General features: G+C 45.5%; 1 protein-coding gene across 2 annotated transcripts in view; it reads left to right on the forward strand.

The window, feature by feature from the left end:
* The window catches only part of LOC126235887 (transport and Golgi organization protein 6 homolog), a 107,869-nt gene that overhangs the window by 53,970 nt on the left and 32,333 nt on the right, over positions 1-21,566 (forward strand). For both annotated transcript variants that reach the window (XM_049944815.1, XM_049944816.1), the window contains exon 9: positions 20,705-21,071. In XM_049944815.1, the coding sequence (XP_049800772.1) occupies positions 20,705-21,071 (367 nt within the window). The remainder of the gene's footprint in view (positions 1-20,704; positions 21,072-21,566) is intronic.

Below are 21,566 nucleotides of genomic sequence, written 5' to 3' on the forward strand. Positions count from 1 at the left end.
CTAGGTTGTCTAAGTTATCATTGTTTATCTCATTGCTGACTGCCATGTTATAGTGTCTGCTTTTATAGCAAGTGCAAAACAAAATCGGTCGACAATCAAATGCACGGTCTTCCTGTAAAGTGTGAATAGTTACACTGCCTTTGGAAGTGTGCAGGTACATGGTGGGGAGAGGATGGGCTACTGGGTGCAGAGTCAGGAGGCTGTGCTGTTGGAGACAAGTAGATTTGTTGGTGGGGTGCAAGGCATGAAGTGTTGGAAGGGGAGCAGAGGGAGAGACAGGTAGGTGGAAGGCAGGGACTAGCATAGGTTCAGGCCAGAGGGGTTACAGGAATGAAGAATATATTGTAGAGAAAGTGGCTGCCAGCATGATTCAGAAAAGCTGATGTTAGTAGGAAGAATCCAGATGGTGCAGGCTGTGAAACAGTCATTGAAGTCAAGCACATTGTGTTGGGAAGCATGTTCAGCAACTGGGTGGTCCATCTGTCTCTTGTCCACTATTTGGCTGTGGCCATTAATGTGGAGAGACACTTGAAAGTTGTGATGTCCATGTAGAAAGCAGCAAACTGAGCAGCTTAGTTTTTAGATAACATGGGTGTTTTCACAGGTAGCCCTACTTTTGATGGGATAGGAGATGTCTGTGACAGAGCTAAAGTAGGTGGTAGTGGAAGGATGTATGGGACAGATCTTGCATCTAGGTCTATTGCAGAGAAATTAACCTTGAAGCACGGGGTTGGGAGCTGGGGTGGAACAGAGATGGACAAGGATACTCTAATTTCCAATGAGTTACGAAATGAGTAGGAACCTGAAAATCTTGCTATTCTGTAATAAATGCAAATATAGATGCAGGTTCTGTCTCAGACTGCAAAAATGTGAAATTGCCTAATAATATAGCAAATTATATCCTGATGGACCATTTTGTGAAACAGTTTTAAATACGAAACTTCCTGGCAGATTAAAACTGTGTGCCCGACCGAGACTCGAACTCGGGACCTTTGCCTTTATAACCGGTGGTGCAACCTATGTGGGCAGGTAGGATTATAGTTTGGAGACAGTTTGTAGGTGGTGGATTGTGGTTCTTTCTGTGAATGTAAGGGTGGTTTCCATGTTGAAGGATTTGGAGAATGATGGTGAGGCAAGGTTCGAGGTTAAGAAATTATTGAAACTTAACAGCAGTGATTTGAGGGCTGTGAGGTGGATCACAATTTGATGGGGGAGTTAGTGGAGTCAGACAGGGTTCAATATTGATTTTGGGTTACGTTTGATTGATGAGGTTAGTGGCAAAAAAACTGTTTCCACTGTAAGGAACAGGTGAAGAAAAGGTCTTTGAATAGTAATCACTCTTTTCTCCTATTAAACCTTTGTCGCTTTAAATATCACCTGAGACACTTTTTAACAATAAACTGTTGTTAATAGCATTCAAACAGTAACTATTATATACTGCTACTGGCTGAATCTAACTGTTTGCAGTGGCAGACTGCTTCTGACTAGCCAGGCTCAAATTGCCCCATCATCGATGTTTGTCACATTACTCTTATTTCATCATACTATATTCTTAACATTTTATTTTTTTAAATTATTTCATCAAAAATTATTAGAGAGATGGGATGCTAGTTTGACTATGGCTTCAATCAAGGTCAGCTTAAGATTTCAGTGTGTAAACATAAATTACTAAGATTTAACTTTAAACAATTTGCTGCCAATTTCATAAGGGGTTTTTCAACATGTTTCATGAGAAGTTTACCTATATCAGTTGATGTAACTCAGTGCCAAAACAAAATGATTATAGCAAAATGGAATGAACATTGAGGGGGTTCAGATTGGCAAAAGTGCGAAAATTTTGGTGTACGTTTAATATTGATACGTTGCTTACAATTACTCTTCAGCTTCTGCCCTTGAAATAACTTCAGCTGTTACAGGTGATGATCAATATTTATTGTATATCCAACTAAAGATACCACATTTGTGTAAGGTCTTAAAACACACTGCGTCTGACTACAAATTTTTTGACATCAGTATACTGTTTGTCACCTGGCGACATATGTTGATTTCTATTGTGAAATGACTCGTGGTGTAAAGGGTTAAGGAAGTTGAATCTTTACGTATGTAACACAATGGCTATTTAGAAGAAAAACAGTGCACTGCTGGTAAAGTTATTTTATCAGAATGGCAGCAATAGCAGTGCTGCATTGTGGGAATATTGCTGACAGAAACATCTGCAAAGAGGCCCGTTGTCAATAAATGGGTTAAAGAATGTTGTTGTTGTTGTGGTCTTCAGTCCAGAGACTGGTTTGATGCAGCTCTCCATGCAACCCTATCCTGTGCAAGCTTCTCCATCTCCCAGCACCTACTGCAACCTACATCCTTCTGAATCTGTTTAGTGTATTCATCTCTTGGTCTCCCTCTATAATTTTTACCCTCCACACTGCCCTCCAATACTACATTTGGATCCCTTGATGCCTAAGAATATGCCCTACCAACCGATCCCATCCTCTAGTCAAGTTGTGCTACAAATTTCTCTTCTTTCCAATTCTATTCAATACCTCCTCATTAGTTATGTGATCTACCCATCTAATTTTCAGCATTCTTCTGTAGCACCATATTTCGAAAGCTTCTATTCTCTTCTTGTCCAAACTATTTATCATCCACGTTTCACTTCCATAGATGGCTACACTCCATACAAATACTTTCAGAAACGACTTCCGGACACTTAAATCTATACTCGATGTTAACAAATTTCTCTTCTTCAGAAAGACTTTCCTTGCCATTGCCAGTCTACATTTTATATCCTTTTTACATCGACCATCATCAGTTATTTTGCTCCCCAAATAGCAAAACTCATTTACTGCTTTAAGCCTCTCATTTCCTAATCTAATTCCCGCAGCATCACCCGATTTAATTCGACTGCATTCCATTATCCTCGATTTGCTTCTGTTGATGTTCATCTTATACCCTCCTTCAAGACACTGTCCATTACGTTCAGCTGCTCTTCCAGGTCCTTTGCTGTCTCTGACAGAATTACAATGTCATTGGCGAACCTTAGTTTTTATTTCTTATCCATGGATTTTAATTCCTACTCCTAATTTTTCTTTTGTTTCCTTTGCTGCTTGATAAATATACAGATTGAATAACATTGGGGATAGGCTACAACCCTGTCTCACTCCATTACCAACCAATGCTTCCCTTTCATTCCCCTCGACTCTTATAACTGCCATCTGGTTTCTGTATAAATTGTAAATAGCCTTTCGCTCCCTGTATTTTAGCCCTGCCACCTTCAGAATTTGAAAGAGAGTATTCCAGTCAACATTGTCAAAAGCTTTCTCTAAGTCTACAAATGCTAGAAACGTAGGTTTGCCTTTCCTTAATCTATTTTCAAGATAAGTCGTAGGGTCAGTATTGCCTCACGTGTTCCAACATTTGTACGGAATCCAAACTGCTCTTCTCAGAGGTCGGCTTCTACCAGTTTTTCCATCCGTCTGTAAAGAATTAGTGTTAGTATTTTGCAGCTGTGACTTATTAAACTGATAGTTGGGTTATTTTCACATCTGTCAACACCTGCTTTCTTTGGGATTGGAATCATTATATTCTTCTTGAAGTCTGAGAGTATTTTGCGTGTCTCATACATCTTGCTCACTAGATGGTAGAGTTTTGTTAGGCCTGGCTCTCCCAAGGCTGTCATTAGTTCTAGTGGGATGTTGTCTACTCCCGGGGCCTTGTTTTGAGTTAGGTCTTTCAGTGCTCTGTCAAACTCTTCACGCTGTATCATATCTCCCATTTCATTTTCATCTACATCCTCTTCCCTTTCCATAATATTGTCCTCAAGGACATCGCCCTTGTATAGACCCCTCTATATACTCCTTCCACCTTTCTGCTTTCTCTTCTTTGCTTATTACTGGATTTCCATCTGAGCTTTTGATATTAATGAAACTCGTTCTCTTTTCTCCAAAGATCTCTTTAATTTTCCTGTAGGCAGTATCTATCTTACCCCTAGTGATATGCGCCTCTAGATCCTTACATTTGTCCTCTAGCCATCCATGCTTCGCCATTTTGCACTTCCTGTCGATCTCATTTTTGAGACGTTTGTATTCTTTTTTGCCTGCTTTATTTACTGCAATTTTGTATTTTCTCCTTTCATCAATTAAATTCAATATCTCTGTTACCCAAGGATTTCTATTAGCCCTCATCTTTTTACCTACTTGATCCTCTGCTACCTTCACTATTTCATCTCTCAAAGCTACCCATTCTTCTTCTACTGTGTTTCTTTCCTCCCTCCTTGTCAATTGTTCCCTTATGCTCTCCCTGAAGCTCTCTACAACTTCTGGTTCTTTCAGTTTATCCAGATCCCATCTCCTGAATTTACCACCTTTTTGCAGTTTCTTCAGTTTTAATCTACAGTTCATAACCAATAGATTGTGGTCAGAGTCCACATCTGCCCCTGGAAATGTCTTAAAATTTAAAACCTGGTACCTGAATCTCTTACCATTATATAATCTATCTGATACCTTCCAGTATCTCCAGGCTTCTTCCATGTATACAACCTTCTTTCATGATTCTTGAACCAAGTGTGATTAATTTATGCTCTGTGCAAAATTATACCAGGTGGCTTCCTCTTTCATTCCTTACTCCCATTCCGTATTTCCCTACTATGTTTCCTTCTCTTCCTTTCCCTACTGTCGAGTTCCAGTCACCCATGACTATTAAATTTTTGTCTCCCTTCACTGTCTGAATAATTTCTTTTATGTCATCGTACATTTCATCAATCTTTTCGTCATCTGCGTAGCTAGTTGGCATATAAACTTGTACTATTGTGGTATGCGTGGGCTTCATATCTATTTTGGCCACAATAATGCATTCACTATGCTGTTTGTAGTAGCTTACCTGCATTCCTATTTTTTTAATTCATTATTAAACCTACTCCTGCATTACCACAATTTGATTTTGTATTTATAACCCTGTATTCACCTGAGCAAAAGTCTTGTTCCTCCTGCCACCGAACTTCACTAATTCCCACTATATCTAACTTTAAGCTAACCATTTCCCTTTTTAAATTTTCTAACCTACCTGCCCAATTAAGGGATCTGACAGTCCACACTCCGATCCGTAGAACGTGTTTTCTTTCTCCTGATAACAACGTTATTATTAAAGAATATGATCAAGAAATTGGGAGATGCAGGTGAATTAGGTGGTGCAGCAAGGAGGAGAAGGCAACCCATTCCCATGGCAGTTGTTGACAAAGTTGCTATAGCTATAGTTGACTGTGCAGCACATGTCTTGGATTCTGTAGTCAGTGCTTGAGATATGTCAAGGAAGTTATCTCTCCCCCCATCAACACTTCAAAAGCTTTTGTTGCTCATTGTACACTAGTATACCAACACGATTCAGAATGTGCAACAAATGAAGCCCCAAGATATACTACAATGTCATGACTTTGCCCTTCATTTTTTGGTACACATGGAATTGAATTATATGTGGCCGGAAAAGTTCTTTGAATGGACGCTGCACCTTTTACTCTGTGCTGTGTTGTGAATGCGCAGAACTGTCACATATGGGGCTCTACTCTACTATACGTTGTGCAGGAACATCCACTACACTCTGCTTATGTTACTGTGGTGTGGTTCCACAAGATTCTTAACTTTAGTCTGTTTTTCGTTGAAGTGATGACACCTTGTGGGCCTATTACATGTACAGTGAAATCTTCACATTATAAGGACCTCCTTGTACAACACGATTCCAACATTTCAAGAGTGCATTTGTGTCCACACCATGATTTTTGTGTCGAATAGGGCGACACCACATGTCACTTTCCAGGTGAAAGATTTGCTTTGAGAAACTTTCGGTGATGACTGTATCACCTCTAGGCAATTTTGAGATTAGTTGTGGAGCTTTCCAGAGCCTCTGACCTAAATCCATGTGACTTCTGGTCGTGAGGCTATGTGAAAGATAGTGTCTGTCAGGGACATATCCAAACTCTTCCTGATTTGTCGGATAGCATACAATGACATACTGTTCTGATTACATCTGATGTGCTGCAACTGTCAACCATGCCATGTTAGGGGTGCAGCCTGTTTGGAAAGTGTAGTTTTTAAAGAATGTGCATAATAATTTATTTGCAAAATAAAAACCTTACCTGTGTGTTATTGGTGGGCAGTGGAATACCACTCTGGAAGGGGTGGGAAGGGTAGTGGGTAGGATATTCTACATTTCAGGTCACGATGAGAGGTGGTCGAGACCCTGGCAGAGAATGCGATATAATGTGTGACCATATCCTAATAAACATGCCAGAACCACTGTTGTTGTGTATTTATCATTCCTTCCCTTTCCCTACACCCACCAACACATTCTGATTGCATGTTTTCACCTGGTGTTAGAAAGTGGAATGGTTATTTTTGTCACTTTGCAAGTGCACCAGTTAATGAACATACCTACGAAGTTTGTGTCCTGTGAGGTACACAGCGTGCACTGTAGCACTTGGGAACACCGTCAGTTTAATTATAACCACCTGTAACTTTATGTATAAAAAGTGATCTATTCACTGGTGGGAAGTGTGCTGCTGTTTCTTAAGAGAAACATTTGTTGAAAGAGCTAACAGAGGAAAATAAAAAGTTTTTGTTGGTGCTCAGCCATAGTCATTTTTTGAAAGGATATACCACGATTTGACTGTATATTTCTGTATTTTTCTTGTGTACAACCTATATTTTGGTTTTCATGCCATTATTGAGTACAATGTTCTTAGACCATTAACATTATTTTTCTGTGTACTGTGCAGGATGACAAATACACAGTTCAACACATTTGCTTAGCATTGATATCAATGGTACAAAATTAACATCTTGTAGGAATGCAGGACATTATCGTGAAAGTGTATTGTATCTTGGAAAGATAGCCCAACGCCAGTAAACCCAAGACTTGTGAAATGTTTGAGTCAGTTCTTTGTTTCTTGCTATTACCAGTTGAAATGTCAGGAGATGGCTGCACAATGTTTGTGAGAGGCAAATCTAATAATCTGTTACATGTGCAATCACACACAATTGAATCTGAGAGAAAACTAGTTCTTTTTTTAATTCTGAATAATGTCAAAATATTTTAACAGTGCAATTGTTAGTCCAGCAGGACTAGTTCTGTACACACCGAGCAGCAGAGTATGTAAAAACATAGCAATCTCCCCCCCCCCCCCCCCCTTAAAGGTCAACATATTTTGAATGGCAAACACTTTGCACTGAACTAATTTGAATACTTCAGTGTAAGTATGTGGTAACATGTAGGTACTTCTGAATGAAAATGGAAACCTGTTGCCTCACAGTTACTTAAGTTCACAGAGCAGTGCTGTTGCTGTGCTTGAATATGACACAAACATTAACCACACATAACAGTGTAATCCGGCAGCAAAACTTACTGTTAAAAAAGTGACAATTAGTTAACTGTGCTTGCATTGTCAGTAATACACTAGGTGATCAAAAGTATCCGAACACCTGGCTGAAAATTAAGTAAAGTTCATGGTGTCCTCCATCGGTAATGCTGGAATTCAGTATGATGTTGGCCCATTCTTAGCCTTGATGACAGCTTCCACTCTCGCAGGCATATGTCAGGTGGTGGAAGGTTTCTTGGGGAATGGCAGCCCATTCTTCATGGGGTGCTGCACTGAGGAGAGGTATCAATGTTGGTCGGTGAGGCCGGGCACGAAGTCGGCATTCCAAAACATCCCAAAGGCGTTCTATAGGATTCAGGTCAGGACTCTGTGCAGGCCAGTCCATTACAGGGATGTTATTGTCATGTAACCATTGCGCCACAGGTTGTGCATTATGAACAGGTGCTTGATTGTGTTGGAAGATGCAGTCACCATCCTCGAATTGCTCTTCAACAGTGGGAAGCAAGAAGGTGCTTAAAACATCAATTTAGGCCTGTGCTTTGATAGTGCCGTGCAAAACAACTAGGGGTGCAAGCCCCCTCCATGAAAGACAAGACCACACCATAACACCACTGCCTCCAAAATTATGAGAGACAATTGTTGGCCACTATTTACTTTAAATAGTGAAATTTTTCGTATGCCAGTACACACACATAATATTACCCAAAACTACACATGCTGGCAGATGAAGTTCACCAGGCATTCGCCATACCCACATGCTGGCATCGTATCGCCACATTGTGTACCATGATTCGTCTCTCTACACAAAGTTTTTACACTGTTCAATCGTTCAATGTTTATGCTTCTTACACCAAGCGAGGCATCATTTGGCATATACCGGTGTGATGTGTGGCTTATGAGCAGCCGCTCGACTATGAATCCAAGTTTTATCATGTCCTGCCTAACTGTCATAGTACTTGCAGAGGATCCTGATGCAATTTGGAATTCCTGTGTGATGGTCTGGATAGATGTCTGCCGATTACACATTACAACTCTCTTCAAATGTCGGCGGCCTCTGTCAGTCAACAGACGAGGTCGGCCTGTACGCTTTTGTACTGTATGTGTCCCTTGACGTTTCCACTTGACTATCATGTTGGAAACAGTGGACCTAGGGATGTTTGGGGGAGTGGAAATCTCGCATACAGACAGATGACACAAGTAACATCCAGTCCCCTGACCACGTTCGAAGTCCGTGAGTTCCGCGGAGCACCCCATGCTCTCTATCACAATGATGTCTAATGACTACTGAGTTTGCTGATATGCAGCACCTGGCAGTAGGTGGTACCACAATGCACCTAATATGAAAAACATATATTTTTGGGGATGTTTGGATACTTCTGATCACATAGTGTAAATACTGAATCGATTACTAATCAAGCAAAGACCACTGTTCTTATGATAGAACAAAATTATTAATGTTCTTTTTGTGATTGTCACATTTTTTTCTCTAAGATCAACCAGAAGTGTTTCTAAGTTACATTAAATGATGATATAATTTTCTTCAAAAGTAAGAAAATTCGTTAACAACACTCAGATAGCATTAGAGGACTCTTGGCAAAATAACAATGATGTAATTTAGGGATAAGATCAAGAATTAAGTTTAGACAGTACTATTATTACTCCAAAGTTTGGTACTGAAATACTCAGCAGTTGTTCTACATTTTGTGTGCGTACAGTGTTCTGTCTGTGGAAGCACCAGACCAGAGATGTTGGGAGATGACAAAATATTATGAGAGACAATTGTTGGCCACTATTTACTTTAAATAGTGAAATTTTTCGTATGCCAATACACGCACATAATATTACCCAAAACTATTATAGCTTTTGGAACTATTGGCTTCCTTTCAGGGTGGAATGAGGGCTGTGTTGGGGAGGTGGAAAAATTAAGGGCAGGTATTGCAAACCCTGTGAGGGAAGAGCCCACCATATGAGGACATAGCACAGATAGTAACATAGGCACTACCAGGTTGTAGACTGTATATGCAACATCTTTGAAAGCAGTCAGCAGTGGAAGTGTGAGAGAGCTGATGAGTCATTTCAGAAAAGCAACAACTATCTTGCTTCCACAGCAAATTGGTTCTTTCCAAAGATATCCCCATGCGCAGCCTACTCTTAGACAGTCTTCATTACTAACTGTGCTATGTTCTTGACATTGCTCACAATTTGCAGAAGAGCATATGCATTTTTTCATAATACACAAAATTATAATGCTTGTTTACAAATACTTAAATAAAATGTATTGAATGGTTGAGGTATATTTTGCTGTTGAAACTGAGAAAGATAAAAGGTGATTAGTTATAAATTATACGTTGCTAAGTTAGAAGATATTTGCATCTTTCCAATCAGGATATACATTGGGGCACAAGATTCCAACATGCTATTGCCAGTGATTTGACTAGTTTTTTGTCATGCATGTTTTCCTTCATATTTTGTAATATTTCATAACATGAAGTGAATAACAGATATTGTTGGAATTGTGCATAACTTAAATACATAAATTGTTGAATGTGAGAAATCAAACAGTGGAAAATCCAGTATGGAATAATGACAGTATTATGAAAAGGATAGATTGCTGCTTACAATATAGTGGAGATGTTCAGTTGCAGACAGGCACAACAGAAAGACTGCTAAACAAGTAAGTTTTCAGACAAAAGGTCTATGAAGCAGACAGCGTGCGCACACACACACACACACACACACACACACACACACACACACAGTCTCTGGCTGTCAAGACCAGACTGCGAGCAACTGTACATGATGGGAGAAGCAATCTGGTTGGTGATGGAAAGGTGGAGGCTGGGGTGGGGAGGGGGAGGGATAGGAAGATAGGGCTGGGGGACAGCAGAGTGCTGCTTGTGGGGGCGTATAGGGACATGGTGGAGAGAGTGTAGGGCAACTAGGCTCAGTCAGCAGATTAGACAGAGAGCAGAGAGGGGTGGGAGAACGGAGTGGAAGAGGAGAGAAGTAAAAATACTGTGGGTGTGTCAGTGGAATAGAAGGCTGTGTAGTGCTGGAGTGGGAACAGGGAAGAGGATAGATGGGAAGGGACCCCATCCCTTCCACTCTTTCTCTTCTCTGATTCCAGTTCGCTCACGCTGACCTCACCTGCTCAGTCACACCCCATCCGTAAAATTCTCCTGCAGTGCAATCCCAAACTCCTGTATCCCATCTCTTGCAAGGAAGCTCTAGCCCTCCAGGAACTAGAGCACCGTGCACACCACCACCTCAAGAAACCCCCCAACCTCTTCGCCTCCTGCTCCTGTCTTGGACTACAATCATCCACCAACTCTACACGTAGAACCTTGCCTCGTCGTCATTCCTCAAATCCCTCAATATACAAGCTAACCTTACATCCACAGAGAAAACATCAATCCACCACCTAAAATCTGATCCTGGCATTATTATCCTACCAGTTGACAAAGGCTCCACCAATGTGATTTTCAGCTGCAAGGATTACTTAGTGGAAGGACTCCAACAGCTGTCAGTCATCCACCTACAACTCTGCCACAGTGATTCCATTCCAGAAATGCAACAGGATTTCCAGTCTCTCCTCAAATCCTTAAACCCATCCCAGCACATAGCACATCTCCCCAGAGTCTCTCTCTCTCTCTCTCTCTCTCTCTCTCTCTCTCTCTGCTCTTGTAGACCTTCAGCCTATTACATGCATCCTATCCTCCTCCACTGGCTCTCTGCACATCCTATTCCTGTACCACACAGTGTGCACATCCTATTCCTGTACCACACAGTGTGCACATCCTATTCCTGTACCACACAGTGCCCTTCTCATCATAATTGCTGCCACTTCCCTTTATATTACTGAGTGAGGTAGCGCAGTGGTTAGCACTCTGGACTCGCATTTGGGAGGACAACGGTTCAACCCCGCTTCCAGCCATCCTGATTTAGGTTTCCATGTTTTCCCCAAATCACTTCAGGCAAATGCATGGATGGTTCCTTTGAAAGGGCTTGGCCAACTTCCTTCCCCATCCTTCCCTAATCTGATGGGACTGATGACCTCATTGTTTAGTACTCTCCCCCAATTCAGCCAACCGACCATCCCTTAATACTAACATCCCAGATGCCCATGACCTTGGCACTATTGAACACTACCTTTCTCCAACACCTGATGGATTCCAAACCTAAAACCTGCTTCCTGGTCGCCATTACCAACCTCACCCACAGTTACCTCACCTTTGAAGGGAGCACCTACAAACAAATTTGTGGTACAGCAATAAGCGCACACTTGGTACCATCCTATGTCAAGCTACACCAGTACCTCCGTCTATGAGGGTAAGTCAATTATTATCAACAATTTAGTTATATTTTTGTTTAATTTGGTAGTACTGTCGTTTCATGTTGATGATGCATGATGCATGCTTTGTTTATTTGCTGTTATATCTTTGCAATTTTCAAGCTGCTAGGTTAATTTCGTTATCTCTGCCGTGCTGTTAATCATAGCTGCTCCACTGTCTTATTTGCACCAAAGAAAGGCAGCTTTCAGTGATCCGTTTTTTGTCGTTGGAAGGTATATTGGGCCTAAATTCACCAAAGACTTTCGGTACAGTACGGGAACAGTGTTATGCCACAATGGAGTGTCTACAAATGGATTGAAAAATTCTGAAATGGTCACTTGCACAAGTGTTACGCACAATGAAGGAGCCAGATGACTGTTTACCGCCACAAATGAAGAAACCATTGAGCATTCACGTGAAATGATTCTCTTAGACGATTAACTATTGACAAAGTGGCACATCGTCTGCAAATTAGTCACGGTATCCACAACAGACTTGGGTTTCATAGAGTTTGTGCAAGATGGATCCCAAAACAACTATAACAGTTGCATAAACAAATGCGCTAGGACATCTGCAAAAACCATTTGGATCGCTATGGTAATGAAAGGGATAACTTCTTAGACAGGATCATTACTTGTGACGAAACATGGATCAATCATTATGAGCCGTAGAGTAAATGGCAGAGTATGGAATGGAAACATTAAAGTTCGCAGTGCAAGAAAAAGTTAAAGACCCAACAGTCCACAGGAAAACTGATGCTTACGGTTTTTTGGGATGCACAAGGTCCAGTACTGGAACATTATGGGGAAAGGGGAACAACAATAAACAGTGTACATTACAATGAGATGCTTACTGCCAGGCTAAAGCCTGCATTTCGAAGCTAATGCCGAGGATTGCTGTCAAACGGTGTTGTGATGTTGCACAACAATGCCCGTCCGCATACTGCCGCCCACACTGCTGAAATGGTCCAGAAACTCAAATTTGAAGTACTGGATCATCCTCCATATAGTCCCAATCTTGCCCCCTTCTGACTATCACTTGTTTGGTCCACTCAAACAGGTATTAAGGGGCCATTGATTGGCCTCAGACAGAGCAGTGAAAGAAGCGGTGCATTCCTGGCTCGCAACTCAACCGAGAACCTTCTTTTATGAGGACATCAGGGAGCTTGTACAATGATGGATCAAGTGCATTGAAATGCAAGGAGACTATGTCAAAAATTATGTTTTTGTAAGTTTCCTATTTGATTACAATAAAATTTTATAACTACTTTGACTTACCTTCATACATCAAACCTACAGCCAATAACAACGCATCCACTTTGACAGTTGCCACCCATTCCATACAAAGAAGTCCCTTCCACACAGCCTAACCACTCGAAGTCATCTCATCTGTAGTGATGCATAGTCCCGCTCGAAATATACCAAGGATCTCACTGAGGCCTTCACAGACCAAAATTACCCTCCCAACCTTGTCCAGAGACAGCCCTCCCAAGCCTTGTCTCTCCAGTCACTTACCACCTCCCACATACCCACTGTGCGATAACAAAGAAGCACTCCTCTCATGGTTCAGTACCACCCAGGACTGGAGAAAGTGAATCAGATTCTCCAACAGGGTTTTGGCTGCCTCTCATTGTGACCTGAAATGTAGATTATCCTACCCACTAACCTTCCTACCCCTCCCAGAGTGAGGTTCTACTGCCCACTACACCTGCACAATATCCTCATCCATCTCTCCTCCCAACCCTTTGCCACATAATTTCTCTGTAGTAGACCTAGATGCAAGACCAGTACCATACATCCTCCCACCACCACCACCACCACCACCACCACCTCCTACTCCAGTCCTGTCACAAGTATGACCTATACCTGTAAAAGAAGTCATGTATATCACACCACTACAACCACTTTGCTGTCCCCCTGCGGGTTCGGGGGTTAGAATAGGCCCGCGGTATTCCTGCCTGTCGTAAGAGGCGACTAAAAGGAGTCTCACGTGTTTCGGCCTTATGTGATGGTCCCCTCTCGGGTTTGACCTCCATCTTTCTAAATTATTCCGAAGAGCGAGCCAATTGGGGAAGGGCGCCTTACATGGTGCACTGTATCCGTCGTGCAATTAGACCTTTAGCCGGCTATCTCGTCGTTGCAATGATGTCCCGCTCGTTTTTGATCTCTTGGGCGATTACCACGCTGCACTCAGCAGTGTTTCTTTTAACTGCGACGACGACGTTGGACATTTTGCACCTAAGATCCAGCACGGTAGCCAGTCCGTTGTGGTGGGGCCGCCATGTACCCTCTTGGTTGTAGCCCCCTGACAACACAGGGATCGCTCTACTGATGCCTGCGCCGTTAACTCCCCACGTATGCCAAGGAGTAGATGCCCATCTCCTTGGGGCATCGGGACTCCCGGCAATGGCCATCCTGCCAGGTGGCTATTGCTGCGGCTGGGTGGCGCCCGTGGGGAGGGCCCTTGGTCGGAGTAGGTGGCATCAGGGCGGATGACCCGCAATGAAGCGTGGTACATCATCTCTCGCTGGCGGCCAGCCGCCAGCAGTCTCTAAGCGTTCTCGGGCTCAATTTAATGCTGAAAAGTACAATCCGAAAACGTTCCCCTCTCTGGCCACGCCGTGGGAGGAACGTAAATCTCAGGATGGCAGTAGCAAATATTCGCCCCGATTCTTAGTTTGTACGAGAGCTGATGGGGAGTCTTTTCTCTCCACAAAGCCTCAGTTCTTCGTCGAGCATTTAGAGGACAAGTTTGGGGAGGTGGAGGGTTTGTCAAAAATGCGCTCTGGATCGGTCCTGATACAAACGGCATCCTCTGCCCAGTCACGGCGGTTGCTTGCTTGTGACAAGTTGGGGGATGTTGCTGTTACGATCACACCGCATAAGAGTTTAAATATGGTCCAGGGTGTTATTTTCCATAGGGACCTCCTTTTGCAGTCTGATGACGAGCTGCGCGCCAACCTCGAACGACGAGGTGTTCATTTTGTCCGGCGCGTTCATCGGGGTCCGAGGGACAATCAGGTTGCTACCGGTGCCTTCATCTTGGCCTTCGAGGGTGATACGTTACCGGAAAAGGTCAAGGTGATGGTCTACCGATGCGACGTCAAGCCCTATATCCCTCCCCCGATGCGGTGCTTCAAGTGCTGGAAGTTCGGCCATATGTCTTCCCGCTGCACTTCCAGCCTCACATGTCGAGATTGCGGACGCCCATCTCATCCCAATACTCCATGTGCCCCGCCTCCTATCTGTGTTAACTGCGGAGAACACCATTCCCCCTGCTCGCCGGACTGTCGGATCTTCCAGAAGGAAAGGAAGATAATGGAATATAAGACCCTGGACCGCCTGACCTACACCGAGGCACGGCGGAAGTTTGAAAGGCTACATCCTGTGCCCATGCCGTCCACCTATGCTGCTGCTGCAACACCTGTTCGACCTTCTTCAGTGTCGTCCCCGACAGTTCGAACTCAGCTCTGTCAGCCATCACCGGCCCCCTTGGTTGTGGGGGGCACTTCACTCCCTGTTGCTCCTGCTCCATCTACTTCAGGAGCAACACCACCCCAACCACCGGGGACATCTGTTCCCCCTTCACAGCCGGAGAAGCGTGGGCCTTCTTCGGCTCCTCTCGCCCGGAAGGGGTCCCTTGGGGCCCTCCCATCCCAGGCTTTGCCCAGTGCCAAAGCGGACACTCGCCAGTCTGCCAAAAAACCACCGGTCGCTGGTTGTAGGGCGTCGCGGTCGTCTTCAGTCCCTGAGACTGACCCAGTGACGCCCTCCCAGCCAGAACCACCAAAGGCACAGCGAGCAAAGCAGTCAAAGAAAAAGGCTCCCAAGAATCCTGAAATTGCGGTGGCACCTGTCACACCGCAACCTTCTCCCTCTGCGTCCGAAGATGAGGTGGAGATTCTGGCGTCCGCTGAGGACCTCGATCTCGGCGGTCCCTCAGACGCCATGAATGGCACTAGCGCGGGTGCTCAGTCGGAGGCAGCAGGTGATCCGGCCGCGTAATCTGCCTTCCCAGTCCCGTCACGCCTTTCCCAGCCATGGACAACACCATCCTCCAGTGGAACTGCAGCGGTTTCTTCCACCATCTAGCTGAGCTCCGCCAACTTATCAGCCTTCACCCTTTCTTCTGCATTGCTCTCCAGGAAACTTGGTTTCCAGCAATGCGAACCCCCGCCCTCCATGGCTATCGGGGTTACTATAAGAACCGAGCAGCTTATGAAAGGGTGTCTGGTGGCGTCTGCATATATGTCCTTCACACTCTGCACAGCGAGTCTGTCCCTCTCCAGACGCCTTTAGAGGCTGTCGCTGTACGCGTGTGGACGCCACAGGCTGTTACCGTCTGCAGCCTTTACATTCCACCGGATGGTGATGTCTCGCAGCATGTCCTGGCTGCACTGGTCGCCCAATTGCCGCCACCTTTCTTGCTATTGGGCGACTTCAACGCCCATAACCCTCTGTGGGGTGGGTCAGTGGCAACAGGTCGAGGCGCCATCGTTGAGCGTTTATTGTCGCAGCTCGATCTCTCGCTGTTAAATGATGGTGCCTTCACACACTTCAGTGTGGCGCATGGCACCTACTCCGCCATTGACCTTTCACTCTGTAGCCATAGCCTCTTACCGTCTGTCCAATGGAGTGTGCATGACGACCTGTGTGGTAGTGACCACTTTCCGATCTTTTTGTCACTACCACAGCGCCACTCTTCTGGGCGCCCTAGCAGATGGGCTATGAATAAGGCTGACTGGGACTTGTTCTCCTCCACTGCCGCTTTTGGGCCTCTCCCTACTGATGACATTGATGCGGTGGTTCAATCGGTCACCACCGGCATCGTTACTGCCGCCGAATCTGCCATTCCCCGTTCTTCTGGGTCCCCTCGGCGGAAGGCTGTGCCTTGGTGGTCGCCTGCGATCGCTGAAGCGATTAAAAATCGCCGGCGGGCGCTCCAGCGTCACAAGCGACATCCCTCCATAGACCACCTTATCGCCTTCAAACGGCTGCTTCTGCGGGCCCGCCTCCTTCTCCGCCAAAGCAAGAAGGAGTGCTGGGAGCGGTATGTGTCCACCATTGGCCTCCATGTCACTACATCGCAGGTCTGGGCCAAGATTCGACGCGTCTACGGCTATCGGCCACCTGTCAGCGTCCCTGCGCTCTCACTGAATGGAGCAGTTTGTACTGACTCCGACGTCATTGCAAATCGATTAGCAGAGCATTTTGCTATGAGTTCCGCTTCTGCGAATTACCCACAGGCCTTCCGCTCCATTAAAGAACGGATGGAACGTCGGAGCCTTTCGTTTCGCACCAACCACCTAGAATCTTACAATGCTCCATTTAGTGAGTGGGAATTTCGCAGTGCCCTCGCTGCTTGCCCTGATACCGCTCCTGGGCCAGATGGCATCCACTGTCAGATGCTGAAACACCTTTCAGTGGACTGCCAGCGGCGCCTTCTCGATCTTTACAACCGTCTTTGGGTCGAGGGGGAGTTTCCGTCGCAATGGCGGGAAGGCATTGTCCTCCCCGTTTTGAAGCCTGGAAAGAACCCTCTGGAGGTGGACAGCTACCGTCCCATTAGCCTCCCCAACGTTCTTTGCAAGTTGCTTGAACGGATGGTGAGCCGGCGCTTGAATTGGGTACTGGAGTCTCGGGGTCTTCTGGCTCCGTCTCAGGGTGGGTTCCGTAAAGGCCGCTCCGCCACCGACAATCTGGTGAGCCTGGAGTCGGCCATCCGTACTGCCTTTGCCCGCCGTCAGCACCTGGTCGCTGTCTTTTTCGACATGCGGAAGGCGTACGATACGACATGGCGTCATCACATCCTTTCTACGCTTCATGGATGGGGTCTTCGGGGTCCTCTGCCGATTTTTATCCGCAATTTTCTGTCGTGTCGTACCTTCCGCGTGCAAGTCGCGGCCTCGTATAGTTCCACCCACGTCCAGGAGAACGGTGTGCCACAGGGTTCTGTTTTAAGTGTCTGTCTGTTTTTAATAGCCATTAACGGGCTTGCTGCGGCTGTGGGAACTTCTGTCTCCGCTTCCCTGTATGCTGACGACTTCTGCCTTTACTACAGCTCTACTGGCATTGCAGCTGTTGAACGTCAGCTACAGGGCGCTATCCGTAAGGCGCAGTCTTGGGCTGTAGCGCATGGGTTTCAGTTTTCGGCAGCCAAGACCCGCGTTATGCATTTCTGCCGGCGCCGAACAGTCCATCCTGAGCCGCGGCTTTATCTAGCCGACGAACTGCTTGCTGTGGTGGAGACCCACAGGTTTTTGGGGGTGGTTTTCGATGCCCGGTTGACTTGGCTGCCTCATATCCGGCAGCTCAAACAGGCGTGTTGGCGGCATCTCAATGCTCTGCGCTGTTTGAGCCACACCCGCTGGGGCGCCGACCGCTCTACCCTGTTACGGCTCTACCAGGCGTTAATCCAGTCCCGCCTGGATTATGGGTGCCTGGCTTATGGCTCAGCATCCCCATCTGCGTTAAGGGTGTTGGACCCAATTCTCCACAGCGGGATACGCCTTGCCACTGGTGCTTTCCGCACCAGCCCTGTGGACAGCGTACTAGTTGAGGCAGGTGTACCTCCACTGCGGTTCCGACGCCAACGTTTGCTGGCCGCTTATGCTGCCCATGTTCTAAGCTCGCCCGGGCATCCTAACTATCGTCTCCTGTTCCCAAGATCGGTCGTCCGTCTGCCAGAACGTCGGCCCCGCTCTGGTTGTACAATAGCGGTCCGCGTCAAAGAGCTTCTCTCTGGGCTTCAGGTTTTCACTGTTCCACCTCCTTTCCGGGCTACTTTGCATACACCCCCATGGTGTGTTCGTCGCCCTTGCCTTCGGCTCGACTTGGCAGAGTGCCCGAAGGATTCAGTACCTCCAGAGGCCTTCCGCCGCCGCTTTCATTCCATCCTGGCCACGTATCAGGGCTCTGGCATTGTTTACACCGACGGCTCGATGGTTGCTGGTCGAGTCGGTTATGCGCTCACTCTAGGGGACCATTCCGAACAACGTTCCTTGCCGGCTGGCTGCAGCGTTTACACTGCGGAGCTGGTCGCCATCTTTCGAGCCCTAGAGTATATCCGCTCCTGCTCAGGTGAGTCCTTCGTTATCTGTAGCGATTCCCTGAGCAGTTTACGAGCTCTCGACCAGTGTTTTCCTCGTTCCCGTCTGGTGATGGCTATCCAGGAGTCCCTGCATACTCTTGCGCGTTGCGGCCGCTCTGTGGTCTTCGTGTGGACCCCCGGTCACGTCGGTATCCCGGGCAATGAGAATGTTGACCGCCTGGCCAAACAGGCCACCACTGAACCCACCCTGGACATTGGCCTCCCGGAGACTGATTTGCGGGCAGTCTTCCGCCGCGTAGTTCTCTCGCTTTGGGATACTGAATGGCGCAATCTGCCCACGTCAAACAAACTCCGTTCTCTCAAGGCGACGACGCGTGTGTGGCAGTCATCCATGCGAGCCACTCGCAGAGATTCAGTTGTTCTTTGTCGGCTCCGCATTGGCCACACCCGACTGTCTCACAATTATTTATTGCGTCGTGAGGACCCGCCTCTCTGTCGCTGTGGGGCGGTTTTGACGGTGGTGCACATTTTATTAACTTGTCCGCTTTTAACTGTGCTCAGGCAGACGTTTGCGCTGCCTGATACGCTCCCTGCCCTTTTACTAGATGACTCCGCCATGGTGGACTTAGTTTTGCGTTTTATTCGGGCAGGGGGTTTTTATAGTTTAATCTGAGTGTTTTTTAGCGTTGATTCTGGCTTTTAGCCTCTGATTTTAAACTGAGTTTTTAATGTGTTCTTGGTGGTTGGCTTTTCCTCTTTTTTTCTCTATGGTCGGCCAACCACCGTCACACTCTGTGTGTTTTACTTTGTTTTGTCTGACCTCTGTTGGAGTCTTTTTCGTCCTGTGTCGTCTGACGTCTTTCCTGCTGTTTGTTTTTTATTCTCTTTGGGCGGTTTTAATTTTCTTTTGGAAAAAGGGACCGATGACCATCGCAGTCTGGTCCCTTTCATCCCACAAACCAACCAACCAACCACTTTGCTGCATTCTACATTGGCATGACAGCCAACAAGCTGTCTGTCCACATGAATGGCCATCGAAAAATTGAGACCAAGAAACACCACCACCCGGTTGCTGAGCACACTGCCCAAAAAAACGTTCTTCATGTCGCTGACTGCTTCACAGCCTGTGCCACCTGGATCCTTCCTACCAACACCAGCTTTTCTGAATCGCACAGGTGGGAACTCTCCCTGCAAATATATCCTATGTTCCCATAACCTCGTGGTCCTCAACCATCATTAGTCACTGTCTTTCCCCCGCTCATCCTTCTCTGTACCCATTCCAGCACTAGCCTCTTATTCCACCAAAGCACCCACTGTCTTTTTACTCTTCTCTTTTTCCACTCTCTTCTCCCACCCCTCCCCACCCCCCCTCCTAATCTACAGACTACCCTGCCCTCTCTCCATAATGTGTCTATACGCTCCCACAAGTAGCACTTTGCCATCCTCCACCCCTTTCCTCCCACCCCTCCCCCTCCCCACCCCAGCCTCCTCCTTTCCATCACCAACCAGATTGCTTCTCCCATCATTCACAGTTGTTCGCAGTCTGGCATCAGAGGCCAGAGACAGTGGTCGTGTGTGCAAATTGTGTTTGTGTGAATATATATCTGTGTGTGTGTGTGTGTGTGTGTGTGTGTGTGTGTGTGCGCCCTTTTGTTGGGCCTGTTTGTGACTCTACATCTACACTATACGGTGAGTAGCAATCTATCCTTTTTATAATACTGTCATTAAATATGGGAAATGATTTTAAATTTAAATTCAGCATCCACCAACACTTAAAGATTTTTAGGATAATAGTGTTCTGCACATAGGAAGTTTAAAAAATTGAAAAATTTTATGGAACAAAACAAGAAAACTGCTCCAAATCTCTAGAAAGATGTAATTAAAAAGTTTTCAGTAATAGCTACTACAGTATGTCTAATAAGTGTATGCTGATCTGGTTATGTTTTTCTTACTTTACCAGGTGGAAGACTTGCTGTCAAGAATCTTGTGCAACTTCAGATCTGAGGTGTTCGGGGATGTGTTCAGATCATTCATCTTTGGTGACGAAAGTGGGAGTGATGGACTGCTACAAATGAATCCACTGTATGAGTTCTGTTTTGCTTCTGGTGGTGGCGTGGAAGTGCGCGAAAGGGATGGTATTGTTAGTGCAAAAGGAGGCAAGATGCGTGTTCCCTCACCACCATCTGGCCGAGAGGCATTTGAGAACACAGCTGATTGTGTCTTTGAGCTCCTTAACAATGCTGACAAGACAGGAGAGATAACAACTAACTTGTTCCTTGCCTTGCTTCATGTCTTCTTTGAGCCTCTGGACAATGCACAAGATGATGGTTTGTTCTCTTTATGTTTGAATTTCACAGTAATACTCTTGTTATTTAGTGTGTTTTGTGAAAAGAGGTTTATGCTAGTATACAGGTAAGGTTATATTAGTCTTCATATTTGGAATCTAAAGTTTATTGTATAGTAGCCCTAAAGTAACACGTTTTTGAATTTGATAATTCTGAGCCAAATTGTTTTGGGCATGAGAGCTCTTACTTGAATTCTTGCTGTCATTGCCTTGACCATAATATGACACACTTGGAGGCTGATTTAGTGGAGTGAAATATAAGCTGATTTAGTGGAGTGAAATATAAGCTGATTTAGCTGTATTTTGTAATAGTTGTAATCAATGAGTAGGCACAATTACAGAACTTCTCTTCAGTGAAAGTAAATATGGAAAAAGATAGATCAGGCAAATCATTTTGCAGTGAACTTCTCTTTCAATGCACTTTGGATTTCTCAGGAAAGCTGGAGTGTTCTCCAAATTTAATTTGTAGTTTGAACAT

The sequence above is a fragment of the Schistocerca nitens genome, chromosome 2 (genome assembly GCF_023898315.1).
Source record: "Schistocerca nitens isolate TAMUIC-IGC-003100 chromosome 2, iqSchNite1.1, whole genome shotgun sequence".
NCBI classification, from domain to species: Eukaryota; Metazoa; Arthropoda; class Insecta; order Orthoptera; family Acrididae; genus Schistocerca; species Schistocerca nitens.